Source organism: Apaloderma vittatum, unplaced genomic scaffold, assembly GCF_000703405.1.
Source record: "Apaloderma vittatum isolate BGI_N311 unplaced genomic scaffold, ASM70340v1 scaffold2813, whole genome shotgun sequence".
NCBI classification, from domain to species: Eukaryota; Metazoa; Chordata; class Aves; order Trogoniformes; family Trogonidae; genus Apaloderma; species Apaloderma vittatum.
In genome coordinates, this window is record NW_009707393.1 from 64,306 (window position 1) to 79,327 (window position 15,022).

The 15,022-nt window shown below is 38.9% G+C and overlaps 1 protein-coding gene across 1 annotated transcript in view; it reads left to right on the forward strand.

Moving 5' to 3' along the window:
* The window catches only part of LOC104271490 (proprotein convertase subtilisin/kexin type 5-like), a gene marked incomplete at its 5' end in the record, with an annotated part of 90,789 nt that overhangs the window by 53,247 nt on the left and 22,520 nt on the right, over positions 1-15,022 (forward strand). The window contains 2 exon segments of the mRNA XM_009866174.1: positions 7,372-7,489; positions 8,551-8,739. Coding sequence (XP_009864476.1) covers positions 7,372-7,489; positions 8,551-8,739 — 307 coding nt within the window.

A 15,022-nucleotide genomic window follows, 5' to 3' on the forward strand; every position in this document is an offset into this window, starting at 1 on the left:
CTCTATGAGAATAGAGCTGTGGGGATATTGTGAAGTCCACATAAGTAATATTTTCTCTTCTTTGGGGTGAGATTGGTATAGCTTTACTTCTTAAAGTCACCATCATTATTAATAAATAATTGGCAAAGCACCCAGTATGGCTTTATGCATATTTGCATATATCCTTCCTCTGCTGAAATCTGCTGCAGCCCAGTGCTCACTCAGGAATTAGTTTGTGTCTAAATAACCCTTTGGAGACAGACATAGCTGCTGTGCAAGACAGATCAAGAAGGATGTTCTGCACCAAGTGTCTGATATACCTGACAGCACAAAAATGCTATCTTTGTGTCTTCAGCTAACGATATGTCAGTATTTCCACTTACAGTGCCTTTGACATCATCTGTTCTGAGATGAAGCCTCGCATACAGGCTCTCACCAAAAAGTGTTTCTATTGTTTGATAGGGTGAAATGACTTTTGGCTGCTTCTGAGTTACCGGATAATTCTAAATGTACCTCTGAGGGTAAATTTGCTCCTAATAAAGGAAATGAGTACATTTTCTTAAAAGGTGCTCCATGTTGCGGTCACAAAATGGCTTTTTTTCTTTAAAGAAAACTTGCAAGCTGCCATGTTTTCCAATGGATCTCTGTGCTTTTTGGGGAAAATAAAATAATATCACTAGTTAAAAAATTTTATCTTCTATTACTGTAAATGTTCTTTAGCCAACTTTATTTCAGCAAGCTTTTCTTCCTTCTAAGTGCACATAATCCTCAAATTTGTTCCAGTCACATAAGCTGGCTCATTGCAAGTCATATAAATGAATGTCCTCAGTAGAAACTTTATGATTTACAGCCAAATGCTGCTGCAGAGAAGCAGCAGCTTGTCTGTCTTAGCAATCACCAGTCAGCAGTAGTCAGGTTTTCTGTTTCTATCACAGAAACAGTCATGTTTTCTGTTTCTAACTCTGCTCCTTCAGAGGCAGAGAAGTAAACCAGTCCTCCTGATCACTCTGCTGAGGTTTTCAGCAAGGCTCACTGGTATTCTCTGTGACTGGGGAAAATTTCTCCATATACAGGGCACAGTAGATACCATGTGCTCAGAAAACTGGATTAACCTAGTTTACTCATATGTAAACGAGCTCTGAGAAGTACATCAAAAACTGATTCAGGTCTTGCTGCAGACAGGGGAGAACTTGGCATGTCTGTGCTGGGTAGGGATGCATGCTCACTGCCGACCGTAGACCATGGGGAGGCCGAATCCCGGTCACTTCTGCCTGGAGGCTGCTAATGCTCATGAGAGAGGAAGTATTTGGAGGGGTGCTTGCTACTGTTGCTAGAATCTGTTGCCCAAATAGTGGTTTTGATCTTAGTCCTTTTTCTCAACCAATGTCTATTTGTAGTAACCATATATGTTTTAAGTTTTTGAAGTAGGTAAATATAGCAAGGATGTGAATGCAAATGTGATCTTGGACTTAATTCCTTAATGTTTTAAGGTGACATGCTTTAGTACTGTTTTTTAAGTGGCTGCAAAGTCTCCTAGCAGGTGATGCAGTGTCAGAGTTGCACACAGAGTGTTTTCGCAAAGGTACACCAGCTACTGAAAGTTTAGCTTCTACTAACTGTCCTATCTAGCATTTCTGAAAAATCTATATTTTAGTTTAGCAATGAATAGGAGCTTTTTAGCAAATACAAAAATGTAAAATCCAGAAGTTGATCTTTTTTTTTTTCAGATCTATTATCAGGTAAATCCACAGTTAGTATACTACTGAAGAAATTATTTATACTAATACAAAACCCAGAAATTGACAAAAACACAACTCAATAAAATCTCAGTAAGAGCAAATTTTAAAGTATTCTGTTAACGCTTTTATGACCACAGAAATGGTCAGCAGGCTAGAGCATCTCTCCTATGAAGAAAGGCTGAGAGAGTTGGGTTTGTTCAGCTTGGAGAAGACAAGGCTCCTTTCAGTTATACAAAGGGAGCTTATAAGAAAGGTAGAGACGTTTTACCAAAGCCTTTAGTGACAAGATAAGGGCCAATAGTTTCAAATGGAAGAAGGGCAGATTTAGATTGGACATAACAAAGAAAATTTTTATTACAAGAGTGATGAGACACCGAAACAGGTTGCCCAGAGAAGATGTGGATGCCCCATCACTGGAAGTGTTCAAGGTCAGGCTGAATGGGGCTTTGAGTGACCTGGTCTAGTAAGATATCCCTGTCCATGACAGGAAGGTCAGATGACATAAGCTTTGAAGGTCCCTTCCAACACAAAACTGTGTGCTTTCACAATTCTATGTTATAGAGACTCTTCAATTTCTCATTGTGCATCTTTGTAGGCGCCACTGTTAAGGCAAATCTCTTCAACAACTTTCTGTCCTCCAAATCTTTCTCTGGTGCAATAGTTAAGAACTGAGTCTTCTATCGTCCTGCTGAGCCTTTAAAAATACCTGTATTTAAAGTAATTCTGTGGGGCGGGAGGACTGAGTTTGCTGTTTGCTTTGTCTTTAAGTAGAAAAACTGAGATGTTGACTATAAAAATACAAATAATGTGCTTAATCTAAAAAGTGAGAGGTAGCTGGTTTAATAAGCAAGAATGAAAAAGGAATATTCTTACACAGTTGTGTTATTGATTTGTAAAGCAGCTAGATGTTTCAGAAATCACATCCAGTTATCACAGATTACTGGTCATAAGTTGACATGAAATGGGAGTATGTTTGAATTCTCATTCAAGATCAATGTTCGCTTAGTTAGGAGATGAAAAACCAAAATTAAAATAGTTTAAGCCATGTGTCATCTTTTCTCATTTTTTGTCCCTTAATTTTCTATAGACAACTGTCTTGGTTTAAATATTTTTATATACTAGGCAAATGACAAAATGTAAAGTATTAGAGGTTTATATTTGCAAATAAAATGTCAAATGTAAAATAAATATTGGTCTAGGACAGTTTAAAAAATTTATAAGATGAGAATAACCTGAGTAACTCTTCTAGCCTTCATAAGCAAAATTTAAGAAAACAACAGCATAAGGGGTATTTTAGACTCCTATTTTGTCGGTTTCATTTTGGATGAGACTGGATCAAGATCCTAAAGTAGCGTAAATGAACAAGTCATAATAATTTACATATAAAACAGATGACTCTGTTTTAAGAAAGGTGCGTATTCCTCACTGACAAACTGAAATTATTACCATTTCTCTCCTTCTGATTTAATATTTGATATGTGTATAGAAAATACTTGTATTTCCAACAGTGTTTTCTCAGTATAGGAAGTTAAAGGCCAAAAATACAGTAGGGTGAAAATATTCTGCAACGTTTCTTGTCAGATGAGTAAAATAGCAAGGGAGACTTATCATCTAAACCAACTATGAGACATCATGATGGCAGGCAATGAAACTGCAGCCTAACAAATCAAGTTTAGCTACACTGAGGCACTGGTAATGCTGTGTTTTCAGTGTCTGCGCCATTTTCCTGGAGTCTGCCCTTCTCTTAGTCAAGTCTAGTGGAATATACATACTACCTTTAGATTTGAGGATAGCTTTACATACACTTCGTATATAAATGAGAAAGTTATTGAATTTTCAATAGCAGTTTCAGACAAAAACAAAGGGATTAGGAAAAGGCTAAGGAAGTCTATCCAGTAGCTGAGCAGGCCTTGATTTCATGGTGCACTGGTAGGGGAATTGCTCCAGGGATAAATAAATGGACTTCAGCCCCGAGAAATGTTATTTTCTTTAATGGTAACAAGAGTAAAGAGATCAGCTAAAACTCAATATTTACTTTGTTTTGCAGGAGACAAGGGTTTTTTTTGGAACTTGTCCTGCGTCTGTAAGGCTGTGTGTATGCCTGTGATTTTGCAGAAATATGAATGAATCAATTTGCACTGCTCTACGAGTAGAGAGAAGATTCAAGGACAGATCTGGCCACATGCATCGTGATCTCAAGGAGATCACAGTTTTCAACCCTTCAGCTCAAAAGATGGAACAGTCTACTCTTTAGTCACAGGCTTACATTGCACCAACATCACATTCCTTTTCTGTCTCTGAAACAGCCCTATACTCCCTCTGACATACTCAAGAATTCTTAGCAACAACCCATCCCACTAGCAATTCACAGCAGTGATAATGTAGAGCACATTAGTGGGTATGTGCAAGGTCCTGGGGCATTTTGCACTTGCAGTCAGCTTATCTGACTCCGCAATCATCTGTACCTTTCAGATGCTGCTTTTCTATCTGTGTTAGCAGAAGCAAGCTCAGTATTATTTGCATACAAATCACTGACACTTCCAGATGTTTCCCAGAAGACATTTATGGCCCCATGTGGACCACTGAGATAATTTTTAACCTCTGGAAGAGGCACCCTGGCATAGAGATCACAGCAGTACTACCATATACACAGATGAGGAGGGGCAATTTGAAAGCAGTAGGAAACAAAATATACTTTCTTCTCAAAGACACATGTGATCATCTACTTTTGTTCACTCTGTGATTCTTTCTTAAATTGCTGTTATTTAGTCTTTGAAAATTATGGGCTTTTGCTGGTACCTGCCGCTGCTAACTAGCTTACTGGATCAAGGGCTTTGAAGTGCAGATGTTGCAGACAGACAGATGTCAGCCACCTGGAAGCTTCCAGCATGGAAGGATTTAGGAGCACCCCTGACTGACAGGAAGTTTTTCTTTCAATGGGAAGGTGTTTCAAGGAGAAAATTTAATTCCATTTCAACTGTGGGAAAAAGAAGCCAGCAGGTGCAGATCTGCTTACTCCCACCTCTGATCTCTTGCAAGAGAGTTTAATCACTGGACAATTAGCAAAACCACATAAACTTGGATGTTAATATTTTCTCCTGGATGAAAAATGAACAAAATTCTAAGTAATTTTTAGAGGAGAAAAAATGGAAACTTCACTCTCAAGATTATTTGTGTTTTTAATGTGCATGTTAGGGCAAAAAAACTCCAGGACGTGTTGGCTAAAAGCCACTTAAGTTTTTATCAGACGGACCTTGCCTGGTGATGGCAGTGTTAGATGCTCTTCTGTCCTTTTTTATGGGTGAGAAAAGTGAGTTCCAGAGAAATTTTGCATTTCTTTAAGCTCAGTAGTTGGACATCCTGAGTGCTAACCCCATGAAAGTTGCTACCTAACGGGAATTAAAGATGTATTTTTCATGGACTAGCTCAAAAGATTTTTTCCATTCATGAAAATTTAATCTCTCATGGTTTAAAGGTAGTACAATACAGAGTAATTGTGTAACATTATAATCCATGTGAGTTAACACTCTTGTTACTCTCAAAGTTCTTGAGAGCAGATGCAATGATTATTGGTTAAACTTTTAAATATCGGAGCAGTGCCTACAGTGTAAGAACAGACAAATGATTTCACAGATAAATATGGTCAAATACGCAGGTGCAGTTTTTTGCAAGATGGCATCTCTGACCAAGGAGATTTCCGTCACAGGGACTGTCCTCACAGTACAGTTTCTTCATCTAAGCTTTCCTTGCCCTTTTTCTGACTTACTCCACCCGTGTGTAAAAATAGGACCCTGTCCATCTGTTTGTGGAATACATTAAAGAGAGTTCAGAGGGATGAAGGAGGGCTGAATTTAATAATTTTCATATTTTTTGTTGTTATGTTTCATTTCTGAAAATGGTACCTGCCTCATTTGGCAGAAGGGCTGTGTTTAGGTCTCTCCAGATAAATATTTCCATGCTACATGCACCTAAGTTTGGAGCTGAAGGGGAAGGAAGTGGGAAGAATTACACAGCCGTTACACCTTACACTATTTTCCATTGAGGAACCATCTTCAGCTGACCATCTGAAACAGTATTAGATACTACCATATTTGGAAGATGGAATCCTTAAGCTCTGATTATTTTTATGCTTTGAATTCTTATTTGTTTAACAAGGTTGGGGTTTCTTTGGATGGAATCCTTTGAATTCTGATTTGGCGATGAACACAGGCTGCTTTCACAAACCCTCTGCAAAGTGCAGTTGGAAATACTTACACCATGCCTTGTCGCATTACTGATTAAAATAGCACTTATGTTTTTCTGAGGGTTTTCTGGTAGCACTGCATATGGTAGCAAGCAAAACTAATTTAATACTTGATATCTACCCCTCCCTCTGGAAGACTTTTTCTTTCACCTTCTTCTGTCAAAACTTTACCAGGAGCGCTGATTTGTCACAATAAAACAACATGGCTAGCAACTACTCTGTTTCATGAAAATCCATTTGCAGTCTTCTGTTTTGATTGGCACAGGAACCAAAAACACACAGCTCATTCAGTAAGTGAAACTTCTAGCCTTTGTGAACTGCTGTAACTGTTGAAATAGTTACATCCGGTTAAGTACTCTTAGAATTACCAAAAAGTGAAAGACAAAAAATTGGCACAAGTCTATTGGAAATACTTCACCCTGTCTTGGTGTTGGGCATTTGAAAGTTCAATTTTTTTTTTATCCTAAGAAAGGACATGCTTTAAAGCTGTCTGCTTCTTGGGTAGAAATCATTCAGACATAAAAGTGACAGATGGACATGAGGATACAACATCCAGGAACAGGCATTAACAAAAGTCCTAACCAGCAGGCATGGATGCTTAGTACCACTGTGTGTGCAATGCATGCAGTAGATAATATTAGTCAATGGCAAGGTTAACATCTCTCTTCAGGACTAACGGCATCTGCAGATCTGTCCTTTATCGGCAGTTCTACAAAAGAGGTAGAAGAAGAACCCTGACACACACTCTGCATCAGAACCAGATTATCTTTAGGGCTCTGGACTTCAAATGCCATTGCCTTTCGCCCTTATCATGCAGGCAAGGAGGTATTGGAGCTAGCTGGTTGACTGGCCAGTGGCCACCGTGCAACATACAGGAATAGAAGACCATCCATATGCTGCTCATACTCAGGGAGTTAAGAGTGTACAGCAGTTACAAAAGACAGTCTATTCCTTCTTAAATTTATCATATCAGTTACCTTCAATATTTATGTACATGCACATGTTCAGTATTTGAGTAACAGAAATAACCCTCCTCTGGTTCTTTGTGCCTTTTAATGTTATGTCGTATTAGATAACTGGGCTGAATTAAGGAACATGAACGAAGGGCAATCAGAGGCAGTTGTACTCCCTTCTGCAGTTCTGGAGTTCTGGTCCGTAGTCCTCTTGGCAAGGCACCGTTATTCATGATGGTCATTTGCCACGTCTGTAATAAAGCAGTAAACAGATTCAGTGAACAAATTAGATATAATTATTATTGTTTCTGGGAAGGAGATTTTTGAGCTTTGTGCAAAAGCAAAGACAAAGTGGAAAAGAAGCAGCTCCTGGTAGGACATGACTCTCTGGAATTAGTCTGTGATGATAAGCAAGATTTTATGCTATAATTACAACCTTTCTGTTTGTACTTTCCAGTGAGCCATCTCTATGGATTTGGACTGATGGATGCTGAAGCAATGGTGATAGAAGCAGAAAAGTGGACAACGGTCCCTCCACAGCATATGTGTGTGGAGAACACAGATCGGCAAATCAAGTAATACCCGCTGCCAAAACTCTTGCTGGCATAAACTTATGGAAAGAAATTGGGTATAATTTACCCCTCCCTTGCATTGTGTATAATGTGTCATTTTGAAAGCTATACTGGGGATCTCCATTACCTTCACAGATGTCAGATCATTTATCTGTGAACATTGTTCCTTGTGATGCTTAGAAAAAGGACCTAGTTTAAAGAACAGCTCAGAAGTTGAAGGTGTAAAACAGACCAGGCTGGATTGATTCTGATATAGATGATGCACCAAAGAAGAATGTTTCATTGAATGCGTAGTAGTTACCTTTGTAAGATGGGTAAAGAGGTATCAGACCAGCATCTAACAAGCAAATACTCATTTCATTAAAATACTGCATGATATTGTCTTTCTCAGTCTCAGGAGAGTCTCTGGTTCAGAAGCTAAAACTAAACTGCTTTCCTCTTGCTAGGATAGGGTGTCTCTAGAACCAGCCTTAAGAGCAAAATTCTGTGTGTGCTCTCTGGATACAGAGACAGCATCAGTCATAAGGCACACTTCCAAAGCATTGTTTGATAAATATGCTTGACAGATTTAATCCATAACTGTTTTAGTCTGCAAGGATGTCGTGCCAATTTAAACCAGCTGAGTCAGATGCCGTTTGGTACAGTTAACATGTAATACTTGCTATTACGTAAGCAAGGACTATGGCTACGCCAGGCATTTCCTGGGGCTTAATAGCCAGCTGTGATCCCATGGCAGTCCCAACCGGTCTCAGCTGGCCACTAATCCACAAAAATGCTCTGTCCCAAAGGCTTATTCCTAATACAGGTTTTTCACTGCCCTCTTTTAGCATATGTGCATTCATAACAGAAAGCCAGGTAGTTGCCCTTAGCTGCAGTAAAATAATTACCCTGTGGTGATAATTTCAGCTAGAAAGTAAGTGTTAAAACTGATAGTTATAGGCTACTGACTTCTCAGAAACAAGTGTCAAACACTATCATTCACTAGTAAACAGTAAATATGTGGCTCTCTTATTTTACAGAACAAGCAAGAAATGCTGATATTGTTTTATATGCTTATATTATAGAACAATACGACCTGACAGCGTTGTCCGTTCCATTTACAAAGCCACTGGCTGTTCAGATAATCCTAACCACCATGTGATCTACTTGGAGCATGTCGTTGTGCGGATCACTATTACTCACCCTCGACGTGGAGACTTGGCAATATACCTAACCTCTCCTTCTGGAACTAGGTCACAGCTTTTGGCCAACAGGTATAGTACGACAACGCAACTTCACAGCTGAGTCAGCCTAAGAGAATGCGGTATCAGTATAGAAAAATCCAGTCGTAACAGTGGGCTCACTGGCAGACACAGGCTAATTAGTTTTTCTGAGAGAGATGCGGAGAGTAAAGTGCAAATGAACTCAAAGATGGCAATCTCTGTCTTCATCAGTAGAAGAGTAGGCTGTAAATCTGTTGAAGGACATCATCTCCACAACAAAGATTAATCAATTTCAATCAAGTTTCATGTGGCTCACCAATTATTAGGTGGCTGGAAAATGTGACAAAAATAGTAACAGGCTGTTTCAGAAAGAAGCTGAATGGAAGTGTGTTTCTACATGTTATTGGCACTTATTTTGCATTTTTTTCCTTTCTTATTCTTTGTTCAGTAGTAAGAAAAATCAGACAGCATAGTAGTTCTCTACTACTATTCTCTTTAAGCTTTGTGAATATGCTTATGAATCCCCATGTTACTAATTCCCATATTGCTTTTTCCCCTTTGCATATTGAATTAGTATGCTCAAACCATCAAAGGCTCCTAGAAGGACAATGCTGAGAAGTTGCAGCAGTGCTTTGAAATTGATGGGTCCGTTCGCAAACAGCCTATTAAAATTTTTAAAAGTCATTGATTTCCCTCATCTTGCAGATCTGTGATGGATTCTTGCTTTTGAATGTCTGGGCACTCTAACAACAACCACTGAGAAAGATCAGTCATTTTTCTTATCCTGTCACCTCTGTGTCACTGCATCAAATTGCCTCTTTTTTCCAGACTGGACTCAAACAAGTGTCTTTTTATCCAGTGCATTTCCAACATTAGTGCCATTTTAGTCCGTGGAGATGAGGTGCATCAGGAGTATTTATCCTCAGCAAATTGAAAAACTTCTCAGTAGTATATCTGTTTCTCTGGTCTACTAGCAGAAATTTTCTTGGAAGAAAACATTGACAGTCCTTCCCAGATAAATCTTCCCAAATCAGTGATCCAAAGCACTGTCTCCTACCAGAGAGTTAAAACGTGGAGAAATCCCAGAAACCTTCTCAAACTCTACCCTGTATACAAATGTGTGAATAAGTTACAGCTAGAGTAAGAAATGCTTCTATACTTCTCCAGCTGGCTAGAAAATCTTGTTCCTGACGGGACCATAGCATAACATGGAATTTTTTTTTTCCTTTGTGACTAGCAGGTGCAGATGATTGTCATTCTGTGGGACACACACAGCATGGCTCCCATGCAGAAGTTGATGTTATCTGATGTTACTTATCTCAGAAACAGCAAAAGCTGCCATGTGTCAAACCTAAGATGTGAGAACTCTTCTGCCATCATATTCAAGTCTTCCCAAAAGTTTATATCCCTAGTTCAACTCTTCAGGCCTTTAGGTCAATTGGGGGTGACCTACTTTCCAGACTTCCTCATCATTCAGATTGTTCCAGCCAGATTTTCTGATAGAGTGACTATCTAGCCCTGGAGACTTGCGTGTCTTCCTGTCCCTCAGTGGCAGAAGAACTTTCCTCTTAAAAGGAAGGACTTGTTGTGCAGACAGGTGAAGCTCAAATGGACATGGTTCGGATTGAAGCATGAACCCATATTTTCATTAGAGATCATTTTGATTTAAAAGAAAAGGTTTACTAAAAATACTCTTCAAGCTGTAGACATTAATTCTTCAAATGGAGAGAAAGCTGCCCTTGAACTTCGGGGTGCTCTAGGATATCTCCTGAGACTTATTAAAAGTATTGTCAGTGCCTTGCTGTTAAAACACATGGGCACAGACATCTCTCCTTGTTAGACTGAACAAAGAATTTATCCTCTGCCAACCAGTGCAGAGACAGACTTCTACCCTCTAAGCAGTTATGAAACAGACTTGTTTTTCTGTGTGAAGAAATCCTCCTTTAGTTGTCTATGCCATTTTATGCAGCAGTTCTTCAGTGCTTCAAAATGGAAAAAATTAAAAGTTCTCCAACTAGGTATCCAAACAAAACAATCTCGTGTAAACCCAGTGGTCTTAACACAGCTAACTTTTGGCTCTAGGCTTTCATGTCTTGCAGCTGACTCACAGCACATGGGAGATAAAGACATTCCAGTATTCACAGTTCACCTCTGGTGATGACTGGTATGTGGAATAGGTAAAAAGTTTAATTCAGTCAGTCTCTGTGTAAGCCCTACACCTTAGAAAGTAATTATTTTCTTTACCTATAGTAGAAAGAGAGAATGCAAATGTATGTATGAAAATAAGATGATGTTCAGCTGTTTGACTGTTTCCTATCTTACACTGTCAGAAGGCTAACCAGAAAACAAAGAAACCTGAAAGGCCTTTTTTATGTCTTGCTACTTTTCAAAAAAACCCGAACTGTTCATGACAAAACAAATACTTAGACAGTCACACCGGAAAATCCCTTCCCATGCATGCTTCAGAGATATACTGTCTTGTCAGTAACATTTGGCTGAAACAAGAAACTATGGGCTACTAATATTAAAAAATAAAAATATTTTGCAAACTCTAGGTCTGAAATACCTAGTCTTCACAAGCCATTTCTTAATGGTAAAGTGGACAAGAGTGCGGTACTTTTAGAATGATATTTCAAAGACTTTTCAGTCTTACAGCTGTAAGACTTTAAGTCTTACAGCTTAATGGTCTTGCGATTAGCAGTATACTGAGTGTTATTGGATATATGTGTTTCAGCATCATGTTGTAAAATAAAATTTCTAGTGGGAGTGTTGTTATTCACTAATACGAGAATTTAGTTATAAGGCATTTCGTTTTTAAAGTGTTATTGATGAGAGCACCCGAATAAATGCATTCAAGTACAAGTAGCATATAGGGATGCATTGGCAACAAGTGGTTTGGTTTTTTAATTTTTCTCTAGACCAAGGTCCTAGAAGCTGTTGTACTTTGCTCTACCTGACTGAGATGCATTTCTCAGACGTACAAGACCTTTTAATGCACATGTACATGATTAATAGCAGCAATACCAGCTAGTTTACTGAACCTAGAGAAAACCTCATTGCTTTACCATTACTCATCTGGGTTTAATTTGAAACAGTTTGCTGGTAAAATGTCTTAAAGTGCAAAAGGTATATTTTACACATGTGCATTTCTTCCCCACCAATTCTGGAAGAATAAGAATAGTGTCTGGTGCATTGACGAGTAGGTCCCTCAAGGCAATATCTGGCCTTTTTTCTGCATATTTTATCCTTAATGTTGGCATCCCCTAAAATGACTTCAGTATGAAAACTTGTTAGTCAGAGGCGATGTGGATTCCTTTGCAGGCATTTGGTGGATTACACTGTCACTGGCTTGAGCCTCATGTGCATTCTTCAAAAACTGCATTACAGGGAACATCTGCTTTGTTGTTTGGAAAGTACTAAACATGATTATATTGGATGTACTGCAGCAGAGAAAAATACAGGCTTGGAAAGCACTGGTGTGTGTGAGGATGAAGCTACAGTTAAGTCCAAAGGGGAACAGTATCTCCTTTTTAAAAACAATTGGCCATTGGATTTGGCAGCATGGGTTTCTGAGTGGTTTTGAGACATACCAAGGCCAGTTCTAACAAAAACTCAGTACAGGAGAGCTGTGGAGGAGAAGCTAAATACAGAGAGAATAGAAGAAGCAAACTTAGGGCTCATTTGTCTCCCATTGAAGTCATAACTTGTTTAATTCTTGCCCTTTAAATTTAAAGCAGCTGCTGCCATTCGAACTGCGTAACTGAAATTTTTTAGCCACATGGTGGCAAGTTTCCAGGCCACTAGCTTCCTATGCTTATATGGCACTGACATTAATAATACCTCTGTTTAGTAACAAAGGGAAGTATTTTCATGACCGTTTTTTTCCTATCACAAAAGCTTAGATAATCAGTAAGTATTAATAACACCCTCCTCTGCAGGAAAGTCTTAGATCGAAAACAAGATATTCTCATCTAATCTCCTTTGCTAGTTTGCTGCAGAAAAAAAGTCTTGGTCATGAGAAGTAGAGGAAAACTTTTCTTTATAGGAATACGTTTCAATTTCAGGACCAATCCATCTTACATCTTCATTGTAATTTACACATTATATGCTAATAACAAAACTAATTTTGTATGTACCCAAATATTATGAAAAGGACAAGGCCAATCTTCACACTGAGTCTCACTGTTACAGTAAATGGAGAGGACTCTGTGGTGGTATTGTTAAGTCCAAGATGAGCAAACAATAATCCTCTGCTTGTACTATGTCTGTGGGCTGAAGCAGTTCTCAGAAAACAGTTTCTTCCAACTCATACTTGTTATACTTTATTTCATACAGGTTGTCCATAGCTTTTCTTCTTTTTTGGGTTTTTGGGTTTGGGAGGTTGAATAGGCATCCCACTACTCTTCTACCAACCATTCTTTGAGCTGCAATTGCAATGGCAATACCTCTAAAAATCATGGGGTTTTTTTTGTACCCTGGCAGTATTAACAGTAGATAGAGTTCAAAGCCTTGGGGATACTACAGACACAATATTAGTGAAAAAAGAAAAACTTTTTTTTTTATCAAAGAGCAAAAAAAACCTTCTGATTTCCTCGGTTCTGCAGAGGAGGATTTATGTGCAAAAGACTAAATGAATACATGTAAATGACACTATCCTCCGTGTAACTCTAAAGTTGATCCTGGAACTTGCTCAGAGAAAAATGGGGAATAATGAAGTGCGGCGTAGCTGAGATTTTGAGTGACACGTGTTTCTTTGATGACGGAGACCAGTAAAGAATTCAGGTGTGTATTGGCTTTTAGAATTCAGTATCTCAAGTTCAGTTTTAGCAGAAAATTAGAATTCATCATTAAAAGTTTGACTTGATTTTCCATAGTTGAAGCAGGAGTGAAAACAAGTGTCTAAGGACATATTGAGGATCCAGCTGAATATCTCAGTTTTTGAGGTTTCCTGAACAAAATAGAAAAGTGAGGAGCTGTTTAAGACAGGCTGAGGAAGAATGCCTAGGGTTTCTACTTCCTGCAGATAGGTTTGCCCCAACTACTGGAGTGAGAATAAATTAATCTTTTTGCAGCCTAATAAATAATAGCCCGACCTCAATCTTACTATAACACTTTCTACATTGAGTTTTGTTGGGAATAAACTGAATGGCATGGTGGACAGTCAGTGTCCGAAACTGCCCTTAGCTTAATCTCTTTTCAAACCTAGGACAGAGTAGGAAAATTCTGTATATATGGCACCAGATTCATTCATGCTCGTGCATTAGGATTTCTGCATGCTTAGAGTGAGATTTCTGAACGTTTACTGCAAATTCAATAGGAAAGCACGTGCAGCTTTTAAGACGATAGCTGTATCAGCCATGCAACTGGCTGACCAGTGTCGTGTGTCAAGCTCAGCAGCCTGACATGTCTGTAGGATATGGTGGATCATTTCGTGCAGATACGTGTAGGTCCTGGGTGGGACTCTGCACAGCTAAAGGTTCAGCATCAGGCTGGCAGGCACTGTGCCCCATTGTTCATGCCACTCTTCTCCGAATAGCTTTGTCAATGACAGCTCAGAGATCTCCATTGCTTCGTAAAATTAAATGTGATAACCAGATGTAAAATGAAAATTAAAAAAAGAAAACTATAGATATGTATGCATGCATTTTATATACTTCTTCTGTCTGAAGTGTTGGTTAAGTCAGTTTGAGCTGCCTGCAGTTCCTCAGTGGCTACATCTCACAGGAAGCTGCTCTAAGGAGAATAGTTGACCAAAGCATTCTCAGATGTGCAGCTCGAAAAGGCACTCCGTGCTTTTTTCAAACTATAAGCCCACTTGAAGTCTTGTGACCAATTAGACTAGTGGGCAAGGACTGCTTGCTTGTCAGGCTGCCAATTTAGTAGGATGAAGCACATCGTACACAAAGGCTGCTGCTACAAAGGAGAAAATAGCCTTCTCTTGCCAGCTGCTCCACTGTAGCCCCAGCCATCAGCCAGCGCAGGTCTTCCTGGCTCTCAACGTGGTCAGTTCAGTATACAAGCATGGACATCAGTCAGTTACAGCTGCACCTTCTGAGATGAAAAAGTGTTCTTGATAATAAAAAAAGCTCCTTTTATACATTTACTTTTTATTGTTTGTGATGGGCTATGTCTGTTACCAGATGGATGCCCTAGCCCCACTGCTTTTTCTCACATTAAAATTTAAATCGAATACTGAGCATTTGAGAACTTAGAGAATCTTTCCTATAAAGCTGACACACTTGTTTAGTTGGTTTTTTCATGCTAGGAGATTTTAACTGCAAGAGACTAGCCTTATGTTCCCATTTGTGGAATTCTAAGAAAGTTGCTAATTTTC